General features: G+C 48.5%; 1 protein-coding gene across 1 annotated transcript in view; it reads right to left on the bottom strand.

The window, feature by feature from the left end:
- The window catches only part of KDM2A (lysine demethylase 2A), a 153,955-nt gene extending 138,704 nt beyond the window's left edge, over nucleotides 1–15,251 (bottom strand). The window contains 1 exon segment of the mRNA XM_038764673.1: nucleotides 15,022–15,251. Within this exon segment, the coding sequence (XP_038620601.1) occupies nucleotides 15,022–15,063 (42 nt within the window). The 5' untranslated portion in view covers nucleotides 15,064–15,251.
- Nucleotides 15,252–22,762: the final 7,511 nt, after the last annotated feature.

Genomic DNA, 22,762 nt, shown 5'->3' with positions numbered 1-22,762 from the left:
TAGGGCCCATCTCTATATGTTGCCAACTTGGACTTCCCAAGCGCTTAGTACAGTGCTCTGCACACAGTAAGCGCTCAATAAATACGATCGATGATGACCCCCTCCAATCCAGCGTCCATCCCCCTCATTCCACAGAAACTGCCCTCTCAAAGGACACCCATGATCTCCTTCTTGCCGAATCAAACGGTCTCCACTCCATCCCAATCGTCCTCGACCTTTCGCTGCCTTCAATCGTATTTATTGAGCACTTACTGTGTGCAGAGCACTGTACTAAGCGCTTGGGAAGTACAAGTCGGCAACACATAGAGACAGTCCCTACCCAACAACGGGCTCACAGTCTCCCTGCGGATCACCCCCTTCCCCTGGAAACATTATTCGAACTTGGTTCGGATAATCTCTTGGTTCTCCTCCTCTCGGGTCTCTTTCAAGGGCCACTCCTATAATAATAATAATAATAATAATAATAATAATAATAATGGCATTGATTAAGCACTTACTATGTGCCAGGCACTGCTCTAAGCACTGGGGAGGTTACAAGGTAATCAGGTTGTCCCACGTGGGGCTCACAGTCTTAATCCCCATTTTACAGATGAGGTCACTGAGGCCCGGAGAAGCGAAGTGACTTGCCCAAAGTCACCCAGCTGACAATTGGCGGAGCCGGGATTTGAACCCATAACCTCTGACTCCAAAGCCCACAGTCTTAATCTCCATTTTACAGATGAGGTCACTGAGGCCCAGAGAAGCAAAGTGACTTGCCCAAAGTCACCCAGCTGACAACTGGCGGAGCCGGGATTTGAACTCATAACCTCTGACTCCAAAACCCACAGTCTTAATCTCCATTTTACAGATGAGGTAAACGAGGCACAAAGAAGCGAAATGACTTGCCCAAAGTCACCCAGCTAACAATTGGCGGAGCCGGGATTTTGAACCCATAACCTCTGACTCCAAAGCCCACAGTCTTAATCTCCATTTTACAGATGAGGTCACTGAGGCCCAGAGAAGCAAAGTGACTTGCCCAAAGTCACCCAGCTGACAATTGGCGGAGCCGGGATTTGAACCCATAACCTCTGACTCCAAAGCCCAGAGTCTTAATCTCCATTTTACAGATGAGGTCACTGAGGCCCAGAGAAGCAAAGTGACTTGCCCAAAGTCACCCCGCTGACAACTGGCAGAGCCAGGATTTGAACCCATAACCTCTGACTCCAAAGCCCACAGTCTTAATCTCCATTTTACAGATGAGGTCACTGAGGCCCAGAGAAGCAAAGTGACTTGCCCAAAGTCACCCAGCTGACAACTGGCGGAGCTGGGATTTGAACCCATAACCTCTGACTCCAAAGCCCACGGTCTTAATCTCCATTTTACAGATGAGGTCACTGAGGCCCGGAGAAGCAAAGTGACTTGCCCAAAGTCACCCAGCTGACAACTGGCGGAGCCAGGATTTGAACCCATAACCTCTGACTCCAAAGCCCACAGTCTTAATCTCCATTTTACAGATGAGGTAAACGAGGCACAGAGAAGCAAAATGACTTGCCCAAAGTCACCCAGCTGACAATTGGCGGAGCCGGCATTTGAACCCATAACCTCTGACTCCAAAGCCCACAGTCTTAATCTCCATTTTACAGATGAGGTCACTGAGGCCCAGAGAAGCAAAGTGACTTGCCCAAAGTCACCCAGCTGACAATTGGCGGAGCCGGCATTTGAACCCCTAACCTCTGACTCCAAAGCCCACAGTCTTAATCTCCATTTTACAGATGAGGTCACTGAGGTCCGGAGAAGCAAAGTGACTCGCCCAAAGTCACCCAGCTGACAACTGGCGGAGCCGGGATTTGAACCCCTAACCTCTGACTCCAAAGCCCACAGTCTTAATCTCCATTTTACAGATGAGGTCACTGAGGCCCGGAGAAGCAAAGTGACTTGCCCAAAGTCACCCAGCTGTCAACTGGCGGAGCCGGAATTTGAACCCATAACCTCTGACTCCAAAACCCACAGTCTTAATCTCCATTTTACAGATGAGGTCACTGAGGTCCGGAGAAGCAAAGTGACTCGCCCAAAGTCACCCAGCTGACAACTGGCGGAGCCGGGATTTGAACCCCTAACCTCTGACTCCAAAGCCCACAGTCTTAATCTCCATTTTACAGATGAGGTCACTGAGGTCCGGAGAAGCAAAGTGACTCGCCCAAAGTCACCCAGCTGACAATTGGCGGAGCCGGGATTTGAATTCATAACCTCTGACTCCAAAGCCCACAGTCTTAATCTCCATTTTACAGATGAGGTCACTGAGGCCCAGAGAAGCAAAGTGACTCGCCCAAAGTCACCCAGCTGACAACTGGCGGAGCCGGGATTTGAATTCATAACCTCTGACTCCAAAGCCCACAGTCTTAATCTCCATTTTACCGATGAGGTCACTGAGGCCCAGAGAAGCAAAGTGACTCGCCCAAAGTCACCCAGCTGACAACTGGCGGAGCCGGGATTTGAACCCATGACCTCGGACTCCAAAGCCCGTGCTCTTCCCACTGAGCGACGCTGCTTCTCTCTCTCTAACTCCTGAATGACTCAGTTCTGGGTTCCTTTTTATTCTCCGCCTACACCCACTCCTTTGGGAAACATTTACTCCCATGGCTTCAAATCCTATTTCTATGCAGATGATTCCCAAATCTACATCTCCGGTCCAGGTCTCTCTCCTCCGCAGTTCCGCATTTCCTCCTGCCCTCGGGACGTCTCTACTTGAAACTTAACACTTCCCAAACAGAACTCCACCTTCCCACTCCATCCCTGCCCTCCCCTACTTTCCCATCACTGTAGACAGCACCACCACCTCCCTGTCTCACAAGCCCGTAACCCTGACGGCTCATCTCTCATTCAATCTGTCCCCAGATCCTGTGATGACAATAATAATAATAATGATGGCATTTATTAAGCGCTTACTATGTGCAAAGCACTGTTCTAAGCACTGGGAAGGTTCCAAGGTAATCAGGTTGTCCCACGGGGGGCTCACACTCTTCATCCCCATTTTACAGATGAGGTAACTGAGGCCCAGAGAAGTGAAGTGACTTGCCCAAAGTCACCCAGCTGACAATTGGCGGAGCCGGAATTTGAACCCATGACCTCTGACTCCAAAGCCCTTGCTCTTTCCACTGAGCCACGCTGCTTCTGCTTCTGTGATGAGGAGGATGTGGTGATGATTTAGTGTGATGACGATAATGCGCTTAGTACAGTGCTCTGCACACAGTAAGCGCTCAATAAATACGATTGATGATGACGATAATGCTGATGTGATGTGTGAAGATTTAGTGATCCCTAAAATCCTCCCTTTCCTCTCTTCCAAACTGCTACTATGCTGACCCAAGCACTTAAGCAGCGTGCCTCAGTGGAAAGAGCTCGGCTTTGGAGTCAGAGGTCATGGGTTCAAATCCCGGCTCCGCCGATTGTCAGCTGTGTGACTTTGGGCAAGTCACTTCACTTAAATGCCATTATTATTATTATTATTTATTAAGTGCGTACTATGTGCACTGTTCTAAGCGCTGGGGAGGTTACACGGTGATCAGGTTGTCCCATGGGGGGCTCACAGTCTTCATCCCCATCCCCATTTTACAGCCCCATTTTAGAGAAGCAGCATGGCTCAGTGGAAAGAGCGAGGCAGAGGTCATGGGTTCGAATCCCACCTCCCCCACATGTCCGTCTCCCCCTGCTAAATTGTAAATGCTTTGAGGGCAGGTACTGTGTCTACCAATTCTGCTGTACTTGCTCAAGTTCTGAACAGTCAATGTTAAGGTGCTCACCAGGGATTGTCTCTTTGTTGCTGAATTGTACTTTCCCAGTGCTTAGTACAGTGCTGTGCCCACAGTAAGCACCCAATAAATACGATTGAATGAATGTCTGCTGTGTGACCTTGGGCAAGTCACTTCACTTCTCTGTGCCTCAGTTCCCTCATCTGCAAAATGGGGATTATGACCGTGAGCCCCACATGGGACAACCTCATCTCCTTGTGTCATCCCCCCAGCGCTTAGAACACCATCACCATCATCAATCGTATTTATTGAGCGCTTACTATGTGCAGAGCACTGTACTAAGCGCTTGGGAAGTACAAATTGGCAACATATAGAGACAGTCCCTACCCAGCAGCGGGCTCACAGTCTAAAAGGGGGGAGACAGAGAACAAAACCAAACATTCTAACAAAATAAAATAAATAGAATAGATATGTACAAGTAAAATAAATAGAGTAATAAATCATCATCATCATCATCAATCGTATTTATTGAGCACTTACTATGTGCAGAGCACTGTACTAAGCGCTTGGGAAGTACAAATTGGCAGCATATAGAGACAGTCCCCACCCAACAGTGGGCTCACAGTCTAAAAGGGGGAGACAGAGAACAAAACCGAACATACTAACAAAATAAAATAAATAGAATAGATATGTACAAGTAAAATAGAGTAATAAATATGTACAAACATATATACATATATACAGGTGCTGTGGGGAAGGGAAGGAGGTAAGAAGGGGGGGATGGAGGGGGGAGAGGAAGGAAGGGGCTCAGTCTGGGAAGGCCTCCTGGAGGAGGTGAGCTCTCAATAGGGCCTTGAAGGGAGGAAGGAGCTAGCTTGGCGGATGGGCAGAGGGATTGGGGGCATTTCAGGCCCGGGGGGTGACGTGGGCCGGGGGTCGATGGCGGGACAGGCGAGAACGAGGTACGGTGAGAACAGTGCTTTGCACATAGTAAGCGCTTAACAAACACCAACATTACTATTTACAGAGGAGGTAACTGAAGCCCAGAGAAGTGAAGTGACTTGCCCAAAGTCACACAGCTGACAATGGGTGGATCTGGGATTAGAACCCATGACCTCTGGCTCCAAAGCCCGGGCTCTTTCCACCGAACCACGCTGCTTCTCTAATTAAGCAAATTAATTCTCTCCAGGACCCCCTCCAATCCCTCATTCCACGGAAACTGCCCTCTCAAAGGACACCGATGATCTCCTTCTTGCCACATCAAACGGCCTCTCCTCCATCCCAATCCTCCTCCACCGAGCCCCCCGTGGGACAACCTCATCACCTTGTAACCCCCCCAGCGCTTAGAACAGCGCTTTGCACATAGTGAGCGCTTAATAAATGCCACCGTTATTATTATTATTAATCTTATCCCACCTTGACTACTCCGGTCTCCTTGCCGAGCTCCCTGCCTCTCCCGTTTCCAGTCCGTACTTCACTCTGCTGCCTGGATCGTTTTTCCCCGAAAACATTCAGTCCATATTTTCCCATTCCTCAAGAACATCCAGTAGTTCCCCACCGACCTCCGCATCAGACAGAAACTCCTTACCTATTCTATTTATTTTATTTTGTCAGTATGTTTGGTTTTGTTCTCTGTCTCCCCCTTTTAGACTGTGAGCCCACTGTTGGGTAGGGACTGTCTCTATATGTTGCCAACTTGGACTTCCCAAGCGCTTAGTACAGTGCTCTGCACACAGTAAGCGCTCAATAAATACAATTGATTGATTGATTTAAAGCACTCATTCGCTCACTCGCCTTCTCCTACCCCAGCCCACACAATTTGCTCTGCTAAGGGCCACCTTACTGGCCATGCCCCGATCTGGTCCACCTTACCGCCGACCCCTTCCTCACGTGCTCCCCCCAGCCAATCAATCAATCAATCATATTTATTGAGCGCTTACTGTGTGCAGAACACTGTACTAAGCGCTTGGGAAGTCCAAGTTGGCAACATATAGATACAGTCCCTACCCAACAGTGGGCTCACAGGCTAGAAGGGGGGGACAGAGAACAAAATCAAACATATTAACACAATAAAATAAATAGAATAGCTTTGTACAAGTAAACAGAGTAATAAATATGTACAAACATATATGCAGGTGCTGTGGGTTCAAATCCCGGCTCCGCCACTTGTCAGCTGGGTGACTTTGGGCAAGTCACTTCACTTCTCTGGGCCTCAGTGACCTCATCTGGGAGATGGGGGCTGAGACTCTGAGCCCCACGTGGGACAACCTGATCTCCTTGTCATCTCCCCAGCGCTTAGAACAGCGCTTTGCACGTAGTAAGCGCTTAATAAATGCCATCATTATTATTATTATTATTACTAAGCGCTCGGGGGTAATAATAACTGTGGTATCTGTTAAGTGCTTACTGTGTTGTTTTGTTGCCTGTCTCCCCCTTCTAGACTGTGAGCCCACTGTTAGGTAGGGACCATCTCTATGTATTGCGAACTTGGACTTCCCAAGCGCTTAGTACAGTGCTCTGCACACAGTAAGTGCTCAATAAATACGATTGAATGACTGAATGAATGAGTAAGCACTCAATAAATACGACTGGATGACTGAATGAATGGTCCCACCCCGTGTCCTTCACCCAAAACCAGCCGGGCGTGAGCGGGCCTTTCGGTGCTTGCTTTTTCAACAGGCTGTCGCAGTACAAATCCAAGCGCTTAGTACAGTGCTCTGCACACAGTAAGTGCTCAAGAAGCAGCGTGGCTCAGTGGAAAGAGCCCGGGCTTTGGAATCAGAGGTTAGGGGTTCAAATCCCAGCTCCGCCAATTGTCAGCTGTGTGGCTTTAGGCAAGTCACTTCACTTCTCTGTGCCTCAGTTACCTCATCTGTAAAATAGGGATGAAGACTGTGAGCCCCCCGTGGTACAACCTGATCACCTTGTAATCTCCCCAGCGCTTAGAACAGTGCTTTGCACATAGTAAGCGCTTAATAAATGCCATCACTAAATAACCCCTATTTCTCCCCCTTCTAGACTGTGAGCCCACTACTGGGTAGGGACTGTCTCTATATGTTGCCTACTTGGACTTCCCAAGCGCTTAGTCCAGTGCTCTGCACACAGTAAGCGCTCCATAAATATGATTTATTGATTGTACATATCTATTCTATTTATTTCATTTTGTTAATACGTTTGGTTTGTTCTCTGTCTCCCCCATCTAGACTGTAAGCCCACTGTTGGGTAGGGACTGTCTCTAGATGTTGCCAACTTGGACTTCCCAAGCGCTTAGTACAGTGCTCTGCACACAGTAAGCGCTCAATAAGTACGATTGATTGATTGTACACATCTATTCTATTTATTTTATTTTGTTAATATGTTTGGTTTTATTCTCTGTCTCCCCCTTCTAGACTGTGAGCCCACTGTTGGGCTCTAGATGTTGCCAACTTGGACTTCCCAAGCGCTTAGTACAGTGTTCTACACAGAGTAAGCGCTCAATAAATATGATTGATTGATTGAACATATGTATTCTATTTATTTTATTTTGTTAGTATGTTTGGTTTTGTTCTCTGTCTCCCACTTCTAGACTGTGAGCCCACTGTTGGGTAGGGACAGTCTCTAGATGTTGCCAACTTGGACTTCCCAAGCACTTAGTACAGTGCTCTGCACACAGTAAGCACTCCATAAATACGAATGATTGATTATACATATCTATTCTATTTATTTCATTTTGTTAATATGTTTGGTTTTGTTCTCTGTCTCCCCCTTCTAGACTGTGAGCTCACTGTTGGGTAGGGACTGTCTCTAGATGTTGCCAACTTGTACTTCCCAAGCGCTTAGTCCAGTGCTCTGCACACAGTAGGCGCTCAATAAATACCATTAAAAAAATAAAATAAAAACGATTGATTGATTGCTTGATTGAGGAAGACTGTGAGCCCCCCCCCGGGGGACAACCTTATCACCCTGTCATCATCATCACCATCATCAATTGCATTTATTGAGCGCTTACTGTGTGCAGAGCACTGGACTAAGCGCTTGGGAAGTACAAATTGGCAACATCTAGAGACAGCCCCTGTATATATGTATATATGTTTGTACATATTTATTACTCTACTTATTTATTTGTTTTACTTGTATATATCTATTCTATTTATTTTATTTTGTTAGTATGTTTGGTTTTTTTGTTGTTGTTTTTTTCTCTGTCTCCCCCTTTTAGACTGTGAGCCCACTGCTGGGTAGGGACTGTCTCTAGATGTTGCCAATTTGGACTTCCCAAGCGCTTAGTACAGTGCTCTGCACATAGTAAGCGCTCAATAAATATGATTGATTGATTGAGCCCCTGCCCAATAGTGGGCTCACAGTCTAAAAGGGGGAGACAGAGAGCAAAACCAAGCATACTAACAAAATAAAATCAATAGAATAGATCTGTACAAGTACAATAAATAGAGTAACAAATATGTACAAACATATATACATATATATAGGTGCTGTGGGGAAGGGAAGGAGGTAAGATGGGGGGATGGAGAGGGGGGCGAGGAGATAATAATGTAATAAATGTGTACAAACATATATACATGTCACCTCCCCAGCGCTTAGACAGGGCTTTGCATATAGTAGGCGCTTCATAAATGCCATTATTATGAAGTACGATTGACTTGATGGATTGCAGTAGCCGCAGCACTAGGCTCTCCACGCAACAGTCTGAAACAACATCAACAAGAGGTGTCCCAGAGGAGCTCCTCAGGTGTGTTAACTGGCCTGGGGCCTTTTCCTTTGTCCTAGGAGTCTGTATGCAAAAGCCTTAATCTTTCCATTCACGCGGCTCAGAATTTGCCCCAGGAGAAGAAGCTGCCGTTGCTTATCTCGGCTTATCTCCCCTCACCGGCCGGTCCTGCTTCGGGGTGGGGGGCCTGCCCACCCGGGTCAAGGGGCCCCCCACGCCCCTAGCAGAGTTGAGACCAATCAATCAATCAATCGTATTTATTGAGCGCTTACTGTGTGCAGAGCACCGGACTAAGCGCTTGGGAAGTCCAAGTTGGCAACATACAGAGACGGTCCCTACCCAACAGTGGGCTCACAGTCTAGAACCATATATACATTGTATATATATGTATATATGCTTGTACATATTTATTACTCTATTTATTTATTTATTTTACTTGTACATATCTATTCTATTTATTTTATTAGTATGTTTGGTTTTGTTCACTGTCTCCCCCTTTTAGACTGTGAGCCCACTGTTGGGTAGGGACTGTCTCTAGATGTTGCCAACTTGGACTTCCCAAGCGCTTAGTACAGTGCTCTGCACACAGTAAGCGCTCAATAAATACAATTGATGATGATGATGATGATGATGGTAGAAGGGGGAGATGGAGAACAAAACCAAACATACTAATCAAAATAAAATAGATATGTACAAGTAAAATAGAGTAATAAATATGTACAAACATATATATATACACAGATATATATAGATATAGACCACACACTAAAAGCTATATATATATATATACACATATATATCAATCAATCAATCGTATTTATTGAGCACTTACTATGCACAAAGCACTGTACTAAGCACTTGCGAAGTACAAGATGGCAACATATAGAGACAGTCCCTACCCAACAGTGGGCTCACAGTCTAAAAGACATATATACAGACCACACACTAAAAGCTAGGACTTTTAGCCTGGACCCAATTTCACCATTCCAATTGTTCTTCTAATAATAATAATGGCATTTATTAAGCACTTACTGTGTGCCAAGCACTGTTCTAAGTGCTGGGGAGGTTACAAGGTGATCAGGTTGTCCCACGGGGGGCTCACAGTCAATCCCCATTTTACAGATGGGGGAACTGAGGCCCAGAGAAGTGAAGTGACTTGCCCAAAGTCACACAGCTGACGATTGGCAGAGCCGGGATTTGAACCCATAGTCCAGTGCTCTGCACACAGTAAGCGCTCAATAAATACGATTGATGATGATGATGATGATGATGATGATGTCTCTCCCTTTTAGACTGTGAGCCCACTGTTGGGTAGGGACTGTCTCTAGATGTTGCCAACTTGGACTTCCCAAGCGCTTAGTCCAGTGCTCTGCACACAGTAAGCGCTCAATAAATACGATTGATGATGATGATAATAAAAGGGGGAGTCAAGCCTGGTGGGCCCACTCTGTCAGTCAACCGTATTTCCTGATCACTTACTGGGCGCCGAGCACTGTAGTATGTGCTTGGGAGAGGACGATGCAACAACGTAACACACACACACTCAACGAGCTCTGGTTGACGCGGACTTTACTCATCATCAATCGTATTTCTTGAGCGCTTACTATGTGCAGAGCACTGGACTAAGCGCTTGGGAAGTACAAATTGGCAACATATAGAGACAGTCCTTACCCAACAGTGGGCTCACAGTCTAGAAGACTCCCCTCCCAAAGGGCGTGGGAAGGGTTGGGGGGAGAGGAAACAGGACAAAAACCCAACACCCCCAGGGGCTCCAGAATAACCATCATGCACAATTGGGTGGCAGCCCCCTGAACCTTTTCTCCAGGAAATGGCCACTTGAAGAAACAAAGCTCCAGAACACCTTAAAAAGGGTGGGAAATGCAAAAGTGATCCTTCTCCCCATCCAACAAAACCACCATAAAATAAGGGCTTCAGCCTGCTTCCAATGCTTTCCGGATCAAAGGGCCCCGATTGACACAGGTGCGAATCTCTGAACTTTTCCCCCCTCTCCCTTCCACTGCCAGAATGTCAATCAATCAATCAATCGTATTTATTGAGCGCTTACTGTGTGCAGAGCACTGGACTGAGCGCTTGGGCAGTCCAAGTTGGCAATATCTAGAGACAGTCCCTACCCGACAGTGGGCTCACAGTCTAAAAGGGGGAGACAGAGAACAAAACCAAACGTACTAACAAAATAAATAGAATAGATATGTACAAGTAAAATAAATAAATAGAGTAATAAATATGTACAAACATATATACATATATACAGGTGCTGTGGGGAAGGGAAGGAGGTAAGATGGGGGGGATGGAGGGGGGACCTGATTACCTTTTATCTACCCCCAATCAATCAATCAATCAATCGTATTTCTTGAGCGCTTACTGCGTGCAGAGCACTGGACTAAGCGCTTGGGAAGTCCAAGTTGGCAACATATAGAGGCAGTCCCTACCCAACGGTGGGCTCACAGTCTAAAAGGGGGAGACAGAACAAAACCAAACATACTAACAAAATAAATAGAATAGATATGTACAAGTAAAATAAATAAATAAATAGAGTAATAAATATGTACAAACATATATACATATATACAGGTGCTGTGGGGAAGGGAAGGAGGTAAGATGGGGGGGATGGAGAGGGGGACCTGATTACCTTTTATCTACCCGCAATCAATCAATCATATTTATTGAGCGCTTACTGCGTGCGGAGCACTGGACTAAGCGCTTGGGAAGTCCAAGTTGGCAACGTATAGAGACAGTCCCTACCCAACAGTGGGCTCACAGTCTAAAAGGGGGAGACAGAGAACAAAACCAAACATACTAACAAAATAATATGAATAAATAAATAAGACCCAGAGAGGAAGTTTTGGGACCACCGAGACCACTCGGGAAATCAACAAAGGCTCTGGGGGGGGAAAAGGGGGGAAGGGGATTAGGTATGATTTTTAAAAAAAAGAAAAATTAGGATCTAAATTTAGGAGGATAAATAAAAGGAGGCGTGCCGGGGGAACTAGGTGAGTTCCATATGGGAGAAAGAGCTTTCGTGGCGCTTTGAAGGCCCCCCATAGTTGGGTTGTGGTGCCAACTTGTCCTTCCCAAGCGCTTAGTACAGTGCTCTGCACACAGTAAGCGCTCAATAAATACGATTGATGATGATGGTTGTGGTGGGGGGCATTTCTTCAGGCAGTGAAACTCTCATCTGGACGTGAACGGCACCCCAAAAAGCATACAGGCACCCACATTGCCCCCAATTCGTTGGTCTCCACACTCAAATGACAAGGAGTGAATCCCCCTTTTAGACTGTGAGCCCACTGTTGGGTACGGACTGTCTCTACATGTTGCCAATTTGTACTTCCCAAGCGCTTAGTACAGTGCTCTGCACATAGTAAGCGCTCAATAAATACGATTGATGATGATGATGATTATGACTCTACCAAGGTAAAGGCAACGGGCCCACCCCCTCTTCCCCTTCCTATAACAACAACAACAACAATAATAATAATAATGGCATTTGTTAAGCGCTTACTATGTGCCAAGCACTGTTCTAACCATTTGGGGGGGGGGGGGGGGAGGATAAAAGGTGATCAGGTTTTCCCACATGGGGCTCACAGTCTTAATCCCCATTTTGCAGACAGGGGAAACGGAGGCCTGGAGAAGTGAAGTGACTTGCCCAGAGTCACCCAGCTGACAAGCGGTAGAGGTGGGATTAGAACCCACGACCTCTGACTCCCAAGCCCGGGCTCTTTCCACAGAGCCACGCTGCTTCTCCACAATAATAATGATGGTATTTGTTAAGCGCTTACTATGTGCAAAGCACTGTTCTATGCGCTGGGGGATACAAGGTGATCTGGTTGTCCCACATGGGGCTCACAATCTTAACCCCCATTTTACAGATGAGGGAACTGAGGCCCAGAGAAGTGAAGTGACTTGCCCAAAGTCACACACCTGATAAGTGGCGGGGCCGGGATTAGAACCCACGACTTCAGACTCCCAAGCCCCTGCTCCTTCCACTGAGCCACAATGATGATGATGCTCTTTGTTAATCAATCAATCGTATTTATTGACCGCTTACTGTGTGCAGAGCACTGTACTAAGCGCTTGGGAAGTACCAGCTGGCAACAGTTGTTAACACTTTGTTAAGTGTTTACTATGTGCCAAGCACTGTTCTGAGCACTGAGAGAACAACCAGAGCATCATCAGCTGTGTGACTTTGGATAAGTCACTTAACTTCTCTCGGCCTCACTTCCCTCATCTGTAAAATGGGGATGAAGACTGTGACCCCCCCATGGGACAACCTGATAATAATAATGATGGTATTTGTTAAGCACTTAACAAGTGATCACCTTGTATCCTGCCCATAAGCACTTACTTAACAAGAGATCACCTTGTATCCTTCCCAGCGCTTAGAACAGTGCTTTGCACACAGTAAGCACTTAAGAAATGCCATCATTATTATCAGCCTCGGTAGCTTTCCTTGCTGGGGTGTGTGTTGTGCATGTTGTGTGTGTTGTGTGTGTCCCGGGGAGCGCGCCCAGCCAATCACGGCCCGGCTTGCAAAGCCACGCTGAGCAAAGCGTGGCTCAGTGGGAAAGAGCCCGGGCTTTGGAGTCAGAGGTCATGGGTTCAAATCCCAGCTCCGCCACCTGGCAGCTGTGTGACTTTGGGCAAGTCACTTCACTTCTCTGGGCCTCAGTTCCCTCATCTGTAAAGTGGGGATGAAGACTGTGAGCCCCCTGTGGGACAACCTGATCACCTTGTAACCTCCCCAGCGCTTAAAACAGTGCTTTGCACATAGTAAGCGCTTAATAAACGCCACTACTATTATTATTACTACTGTGTAACTTCGGGCAAGTCACTTCACTGGGCCTCAGTTCCCCGTCTGTAAAACGGGGATGAAGACTGTGAGCCCCCCCGTGGGACAACGGGATCGGCTTGTAACAATAATAATAATAATGGCATTTATTAAGCACTTACTATGTGCCAAGCGCTGTTCTAAGCACTGGGGAGGTTACATGGTGATCAGGTTGTCCCACTGGGGGGGCCTCACAATCCTAATCCCCATTTTACAGATGTCACTGAGGCCCAGTGAAGTGACTTGCCCCAAATCACACAGTTTACAGTTGGTTTGTATCCCCCCCAGCGCTTAGAACAGTCCTTGACGCATAATAATGATGATGATGGCATTTATTAAGCACTTACTATGTGCAAAGCACTGTTCTAAGCGCTAGGGAGGTTACAAGGTGATCAGGTTGTCCCACAGGAGGCTCACAGTCCTAATCCCCATTTTACAGATGAGGTCACTGAGGCACAATGAAGTGACTTGCCCCAAGTCACACAGTTTACAGGTGGCTTGTATCCCCCCACCCCCCGCAGTGCTTAGAACAGTGGTTGGCACATAATAATAATAATGATGGCATTTATTAAGCACTTACTATGTGCAAAAAAGCACTGGGGAGGTTACAAGGTGATCAGGTTGTCCCACGGGGGGCACACCGTCTTAATCCCCATTTTACAGATGAGGGAACTGAGGCCCGGAGAAGTGAAGTGACTTGCCAGTCACCCAGCCGACAAGGAGCAGGGCCGGGATTTGAACCCATGACCTGTGACTCCAAAGCCCGGTTTCTTTCCACTGGGCCCTTCTAGACTGTGAGCCCACTGCTGGGTAGGGACCGTCTCTCGATGTTGCCAACTTGGCCTTCCCAAGCGCTTAGTCCAGTGCTCTGCACACAGTAAGCGCTCAATAAATACGATTGATTGATTGATTGATTCTAGACTGTGAGCCCACTGTTGGGTAGGGACTGTCTCTGTATGTTGCCAACTTTTACTTCCCAAGCGCTTAGTCCAGTGCTCTGCACACAGTAAGCGCTCAATAAATACGATTGATCGATTGATTGATTCTAGACTCTGAGCCCACTGTTGGGTAGGGACCGTCTCTAGATGTTGCCAACTTGGACTTCCCAAGCGCTTAGTCCACAGTAAGCGCTCAATAAAGACGACTGAATGAATGAACGGGCCACGCTGCTTCTCACGTTGTAAGCGCTTAACAAATGCCGTCATTATGAGGAGGCTATCACGTTGTCCCACTTGGGACTCTCCCCCCGGGGCCGGGAGGGGATGGGAAGCAGCGTGGCTCAGTGGATAGAGCCTGGGCTTTGGAATCAGAGGTCATCGGTTCAAATCCCGGCTCTGCCACTTCATCATCATCAATCGTATTTATTGAGCGATTACTGTGTGCAGAGCACTGTACTAAGCGCTTGGGAAGTACAAATTGGCAACATATAGAGACAGTCCCTACCCACCAGTGGGCTCACATCACCGGTTCAAATCCCGGCTCTGCCACTTGTAAACTGCGTGACCTCGGGCAAGTCACTTGACTTCTCTGGGCCTCAGTTCCCTCATCTGTCAAATGGGGATGAAGACCGTGAGCCCCACGTGGGACAACCTGATCGCCTTGTAACCTCCCCGGCGCTTCGAACAGTGCTTTGCACATAGTAAGCACTTAATAAATGCCATTATTAGTATTAAAGCCGGAGCTGCGCCCCCCCCCAACCCGTCCCCTCCGGCCTTCCCGGCGGGGTCGCGTACGGTTCCCACCAGTCTCTGGCTGTAACGGATCCTCTCTTCCTCCGGTTCCATCGCTCGGTCCTGGCGGGGGGCGCGCTGGGGGAACCCCCTCCGGTCCCGCCGCCGCCGGCTGCCCCCTCCTCCGGCCCCGGGGCGCGGTCCTGGGGCGCAACAAGGGCGAGAGGCTCCGGTCAGATGCTCCAACTCCCGGTCCCGCCCCGGGGGGTCGGTGGTCTCGGGGCCCGGGGGTCGCCACGGCCACCAGATCGATCACTCAATCGTATTTGGCGAGCGCTGACTGTGTGCGGGGCACCGGGCTGGGCGCTTGGGCAGTCCAAGTCGGCAACATCGAGAGACGGTCCCTACCCAGCAGCGGGGTCACAGTCTAGAAGGGGGAGACAGAGAACAAAACAAAACATATTAACACAATAAAATAAATAGAATAGACATCAATCAATCAATCAATCGTATTTATTGAGCGCTTACTGTGTGCACAGCACTGGACTAAGCGCTTGGGAAGTACAAGCAGGCAACATATAGAGACGGTCCCTACCCAACACTGGGCTCACAGTCTAGAAGGGGGAGACAGAGAAGAAGGGGGAGACAGAGAACAGAGATATGCACAAGTAAAATAAATCATAATAATAATAATAATAATAATGGCATTTATTAAGCGCTTACTATGTGCAAAGCAGTGTTCTAAGCGCCGAGGTGGTTACAAGGTGATCAGGTTGTCCCATGAGGGGCTCACAGTCTTAATCTTAATTAGACTGTGAGCCCACTGTTGGGTAGGGACTATATATGTTGCCAACTTGTACTTCCCAAGCGCTTAGTACAGTGCTCTGCATCATCATCATCATCAATCGTATTTATTGAGCGCTTACTGTGTGCAGAGCACTGGACTAAGCGCTTGGGAAGTCCAAGTCGGCAACATATAGAGACAGTCCCTATCCAACAGTAGGCTCATGGTCTAAAAGGGGGAGACAGAGAACAAAACCAAACATACTAACAAAATAAAATAAATATTTTTATTTATTTACTTATTTTTTTATTATTTACTTATTTTATTATTTACTTATATTTATTTATTTACTCTGCACACAGTAAGCACTCAATAAATACGACTGATTAATCCCCATTTTACCCATGAGGTCACTGAGGCACAGGGAAGTGAAGTGACTTTTAGACTGTGAGCCCAATGTTAGGTAGGGACTGTCTCTTTGTACTTCCCAAGCGCTTAGTACAGTGCTCTGCACATAGTAAGCGCTCAATAAATATGATTGATTGATTGATTGATTGACTTGCCCAAAGTCACACAGCTGACAATTGGCGGAGCCGGGATTTGAACCCATGACCTCTGGCTCCAAAGCCCGGGCTCTTTCCACTGAGCCACGCGGCTTCTCCAATAAATAAATAAATAGAGTAATAAATCCGTACAAACATATATACATATATACAGGTGCTGTGGGGAAGGGAAGGAGGTAAAGCTTGGGGGTGGAGAGGGGGAGGAGGGGGAGAGGAAGGAGCCCTACTGAGGGCTCAATCAGTCAATCGCTCAATCGTCTCCCCATCCCCTCCCCCCCTTACCTCCTTCCCCTCACTCATTCATTTCATTCAATCGTATTTATTGAGCGCTTCCTGTGCGCAGAGCACTGGACTAAGCGCTTGGGAAGTCCAAGTTGGCAACATAGAGAGACGGTCCCGACCCAACAGTGGGCTCATAGTCCTCCCCACAGCACCTGTATAGATGTATGTACGGATTTATTACTCTATTTATTTTATTTGTACATATATATTCCATTTCTTTTATTTTGTCAATATGTTTTGTTTTAATAATAATCATGATGGTATTTGTTAAGCGCTTACTATGTGCAATGCACTGTGGGGATACAAGGTGATCAGGCTGTCCCACGTGGGGCTCACAGTTTTCATCCCCATTTTACAGATGAGGGAACTGAGGCACAGAGAAGTGAAGTGACTTGCCCAAAGTCACACAGCTGACAAGTGGTGGAGTCTGGATTTGAACCCATGACCTCTGACTCCAAAGCCCGGGCTCTTTCCACTGAGCCACGCTGCTTCTCACACTGTTTTGTCTGTCTCCCCCTTCTAGACTGTGAGCCCGCTGTTGGGTAGGGACCGTCTCTAGATGTTGCCGACTTGGACTTCCCAAGCGCTTAGTACAGTGCTCTGCACACAGTAAGCGCTCAATAAAGACGATTGAATGAATGAATATGTTGCCAACTTGTACTTCCCAAGCGCTTAGTCCAGTGCTCTGCACACAGTAAGTGCTCAAAACGGTTGAATGAATGAATATGTTGCCAACTTGTACTTCCCAAGCGCTTAGTCCAGTGCTCTGCACACAGTTAAGCGCTCAATAAAGACGATTGAATGAATGACTTGGACTTCCCAAGCCGTTAGTCCAGTGCTCTGCACACAGTAAGCGCTCAATAAAGACGATTGAATGAATGAATGAATATGTTGCCAACTTGTTCTTCCCAAGCGCTTAGTCCAGTGCTCCGCACACAGTAAGTGCTCAATAAATACGATTGAATGAATGAATGAATGAATGGCAGGCTGGGCTCGTCCGGGGAGGGCCCCTCCCTTCGGGTGGCCTGACCAGAGCGCTTCGCCCAGGTCCCTGCGCACAGGAGGCGCTCAATAAGTACGACTGAACAAATGAAGGCATCTAGTGCTCCACACACAGTTAGCGCTCAAGACCCCTGACTGAATGCAGCCCGGGCCTGGTGGGTAGGGACTGTCTCTATATGTTGCCAATTTGTAATAATAATAATAATAATAATGATGATGGTATTTGTTAAGCGCTTACTATGTGCAAAGCACTGTTCTGAGCGCTGGGGGGGATACAAGGTGATCAGGTTGTCCCACGTGGGGCTCACAGTCTTCATCCCCATTTTACAGATGAGGGAACTGAGGCCCAGAGAAGTGAAGTGACTCGCCCAAAGTCACACAGCTGACAAGTGGCTTTTAAAGTGTGAGCCCACTGTTGGGTAGGGACTGTCTCTAGATGTTGCCAATTTGTACTTCCCAAGCGCTTAGTACAGTGCTCTGCACACAGTAAGCGCTCAATAAATACGATTGATGATGAAGTGGTGGAGCCGGGATTTGAACCCATGACCCCTGACTCCAAAGCCCGGGCTCCTTCCGCTGAGCCACGCTGCTTCTCTAACTTCCCAAGCGCTTAGTACAGTGCTCTGCACGCAGGAAGCGTTCAATAAAGACGATTGAATGAATGAATGAATGAATGAATGGCTTCTCCCACTCAGGACCGCAGCAAACTCCCGGGGGGCTTCGCCTCATTCATTCCATCCTATTTACTGAGCGCTTACTATGTGCGGGGCACTGTACTAGGTGCCTGGGAAGTACAAATCGGCAACAGACAGAGACCAACAATGGGCTCACAGCCTCGAAGGGGGAGTGGGGCCCAAATTCATCCTTTCAATCGCATTTATTGGGCGCTTACTGTGTGCAAAGCACTGTTCTAAGCGCTTGGGAAGTACAAATGGGCAAACTCAGAGACCAACAACGGGGCTCACGGCCTAGAAGGGGGAGCGGGGCCCAAATCCATCCCTTCAATCGTATTTATTGAGCGCTTACTGTGTGCATAACACTGTACTAAGCGCTTGGGAAGTACAAGTCAGCAACAGATAGAGACCAACAACGGGCTCACAGCCTAGAAGGGGGAGCGGGGCCCAAATCCATCCCTTCAATCGTATTTACTGAGCACTTACTGTGTGCGGAATCAAGCAATCAATCAATCGTATTTATTGAGCGCTTACTGTGTGCAGAGCACTGTACTAAGCGCTTGGGAAGCACAAGTCGGCAACAGATAGAGACCAACAACGGGCTCACAGCCCAGAAGGGACAGCGGGGCCTAAATTCATTCATTCCATCCTATTTATTGAGCGCTTACTGTGTGCAGAGCACTGTACTAAGCGCTTGGGAAGTACAAGTCGGCAACAGATAGAGACCAACAACAGGCTCACAGCCCAGAAGGGCGAGCGGGGCCTAAATTCATTCATTCCATCCTATTTACTGAGCGCTTACTGTGTGCGGAGCACTGTTCTAAGCGCTTGGGAAGGACAAATCGGCAACAGAGACCAACAACGGGCTCACAGCCTCGAAGGGGGAGCGGGGCCTTAAATCCAGTGTTTAGGACAGTGTTTCGCACATAGTAAGCACTTAGCGCTTAGAACAGTGCTTTGCACATAGTAAGCGCTTAATAAATGCCATTATTATTATTATTATTATTAACAAATGCCATCATTCTTATTATTATTAAATCCATCCCTTCAATCGTATTTATTGAGCACTTACTGTGTGCGGAGCACTGGACTAAGCGCTTGGGAAGTACAAATCGGCAACATATAGAGGCCAACAACAGGCTCACAGCCTAGAAGGGGGAGAGGGGCCTAAATTCAGTAATTCCATCGTATTTATTGGGCGCTTACTGTGTGCGGAGCACTGCTCTAAGCGCTTGGGAAGCCCAAATTGGCACCAGAGACCAACAACGGGCTCCCACCCTAGAAAGGGAAGCGGGGCCTAAATCCACCCCTTCCACCCTACTTACTGGGCGCTTACTATGTGCGGAGCACTGTCCTAAGCGCTAGGGAAGCCCAAATCGGCACCAGATAGAGACCAACAACGGTCTCACAATCTAGAAGGGGGAGCGGGACGTACTGAGCGCTGCCTGTGTGCGGAGCACTGTTCTAAGCGCTTGGGAAGTACAAATCGGCACCAGGTAGAGACCAACAGCGGGCTAACAATCTAGAAGAGGGAGTGAGATTTTACTGAGCGCTTACTGTGTGCGGAGCACTGTTCTAAGCGCCTGGGGAGCCCAAACCCGCACCACATAGAGACGAACAACGGGCTCACAAGCTAAAAGAAGGAGTGGGATTTACTGAGCGCTGCCTATGTGCGGAGCACTGTCCTAAGCGCTTGGGGAGCCCAAATCGGCACCAGATAGAGACCAACAACGGGCTCACAATCTAGAAGGAGGTGCGGGGCCTAAATCCATCCCTTCCACCCTACTTATTGAGCGCTTACTGTGTGCGGAGCACTGTCCTAAGCGCTTGGGAAGCCCAAATCGGCACCAGCTAGAGACCACCAACGGGCTCACAATCTAGAAGGGGGAGCGGGACGTACTGAGCGCTGCCTGTGTGCGGAGCACTGTTCTAAGCGCTTGGGAAGTACAAATCGGCACCAGATAGAGACCAACAACGGGCTAACAATCTAGAAGAGGGAGTGGGATTTTACTGAGCGCTTACTGTGTGCGGAGCACTGTTCTAAGCGCTTGGGGAGTCCAAACCAGCACCAGATAGAGACCAACAACGGGCTCACACTCTAGGAGTGGGATTTACTGAGCGCTGCCTGTGCGCGGAGCACTGTCCTAAGCGCTTGGGGAGCCCAAATCGGCACCAGACAGAACTAACAACGGGCTCACAATCTAGAAAGGGGAGGGGGCCTAAATCCATCCCTTCCACCCTACTTACTGAGCGCGGACCACTGTCCTAATCGCTTGGGGAGCCCAAACCGGCACCAGATAGAGACCAACAACGGGCTCACACTCTAGAAGGGGGAGCGGGATGTACTGAGCGCTGCCTGTGTGCAAAGCACTGTTCTAAGCGCTTGGGAAGTACAAATCGGCACCAGGTAGAGACCAACAACGGGCTAACAATCTAGAAGAGGGAGTGGGATTTTACTGAGCGCTTACTGTGTGCGGAGCACTGTTCTAAGCGCCTGGGGAGCCCAAACCGGCACCAGATAGTGACCAACAACGGGCTCACAAGCTAAAAGGAGGAGTGGGATTTACTAAACGCTGCCTGTGCGCGGAGCACTGTCCTAAGCGCTTGGGGAGCCCAAATCGGCACCAGATAGAGACCAACAACGGGCTCACAATCTAGAAGTGGGAGAGAGGCCTAAATCCATCCCTTCCACCCTACTTATTGAGCGCTTACTGTGTGCGGACCACTGTCCTAATCGCTTGGGGAGCCCAAACCGGCACCAGATAGATACCAACAACGGCCTCACAATCTAGAAGGGGGAGCGGGGCCTATGAGCCCACTGTTGGGTAGGGACTGTCTCTATATGTTGCCAATTTGTATCATCATCATCATCAATCGTATTTATTGAGCGCTTACTATGTGCAGAGCACTGTACTAAGCGCTTGGGAAGTACAAATTGGCAACATATAGAAACAGTCCCTACCCAACAGTGGGCTCACAGTCTAAAAGGGGGAGAAGCGCTTAGTACAGTGCTCTGCACATAGTAAGCGCTCAATAAATACGATTGATGATGATCCATCCCTTCCACCCTACTTATTGAGCGCTTACTGTGTGCGGACCACTGTCCTAATCGCTTGGGGAGCCCAAACCGGCACCAGATAGAGACCAACAAGGGGCTCACAAGCTAAAAGGAGTGGGACTTACTGAGCGCTGCCTGTGTGCGGAGCACTGTCCTAGGCGCTTGGGGAGCCCAAACCGGCACCAGATAGAGACCAACAACGGGCTCACAATCTAGAAGGGGGAGCGGGGCCTAAATCCATCCCTTCCACCCTACTTATTGAGCGCTTACTGTGTGCGCGGACCACTGTCCTAATCGCTTGGGGAGCTTAAACCAGCACCGGATAGAGACCAACAACGGGCTCACAATCTAGAATTGGGGGGTGGGGGGGGGGGGCTAAATCCATCCCTTCCACCCTACTTACTGAGCGCTTACTGTGTGCGGACCACTGTCCTAATCGCTTGGGGAGCCCAAACCGGCACCTGATAGGAGACCAACAACGGGCTCACAATCTAGAATTGGGGGGGGGGCCTAAATCCATCCCTTCCACCCTACTTATTGAGCGCTTACTGTGTGCGGACCACCGTCCTAATCGCTTGGGGAGCCCAAACCGGCACCAGATAGAGACCAACAACGGGCTCACAAGCTAAAAGAAGGAGTGGGATTTACTGAGCGCTGCCTGTGTGCGGAGCACTGTCCTAAGCGCCTGGGGAGCCCAAATCGGCACCAGATAGAGACCAACAACGGGCTCACAATCTAGAAGGGGGAGCGGGGCCTAAATCCATCCCTTCCACCCTACTTACTGAGCGCTTACTGTGTGCGGACCACTGTCCTAATCGCTTGGGGAGCTTAAACCAGCACCGGATAGAGACCAACAACGGGCTCACAATCTAGAAAAGGGGGGGAGGGGGAGCTAAATCCATTCACTCCCTCCTACTTACTGAGCGCTGCCTGCGTCCTAAGCGCTTTGGGAACCCAAGCCGGCCACCCCAAAGGGGGCCTAAATCGGGGCGGGGGTCTCCTCATTCATTCAATCGTATTTACGGAGCGCTTCCTGCGTGCAGAGCACTGTGCTAAGCGCTTGGGAAGTCCAAGTTGGCGGGGGGTGGGGGTCCCCTCATTCATTCGTATTTATGGAGCGCTTCCTGCGTGCAGAGCACTGTGCTAGGCGCTTGGGAAGTCCAAGTGGGCAACATATAGAGATGGTCCCTACCCCCAACAGCGGGCTCACAGTCGAGAAGGGGGAGATGGACGACAAAACTTATTAAAGAAATAGAATCGATATGTACCGTCAGACAACGAAACACAACATATTAAAGAAATAGAATAAATATGTACCGTCAGACAACAAAACAACATATTAAACAGAATATGTACCGTCAGACAACAAAACAGAAACAGCCCGCTGTTGGGTAGGGACCGTCTCTATCTGTTGCCAACTTGGACTTCCCAAGCGCTTAGTACAGTGCTC

This window comes from Tachyglossus aculeatus, chromosome 22, assembly GCF_015852505.1.
Source record: "Tachyglossus aculeatus isolate mTacAcu1 chromosome 22, mTacAcu1.pri, whole genome shotgun sequence".
Lineage (NCBI taxonomy): Eukaryota > Metazoa > Chordata > Mammalia > Monotremata > Tachyglossidae > Tachyglossus > Tachyglossus aculeatus.
The sequence above is the reverse complement of the archived record's forward strand: the minus strand, read 5'-3'. Positions and strand labels throughout refer to the sequence as shown.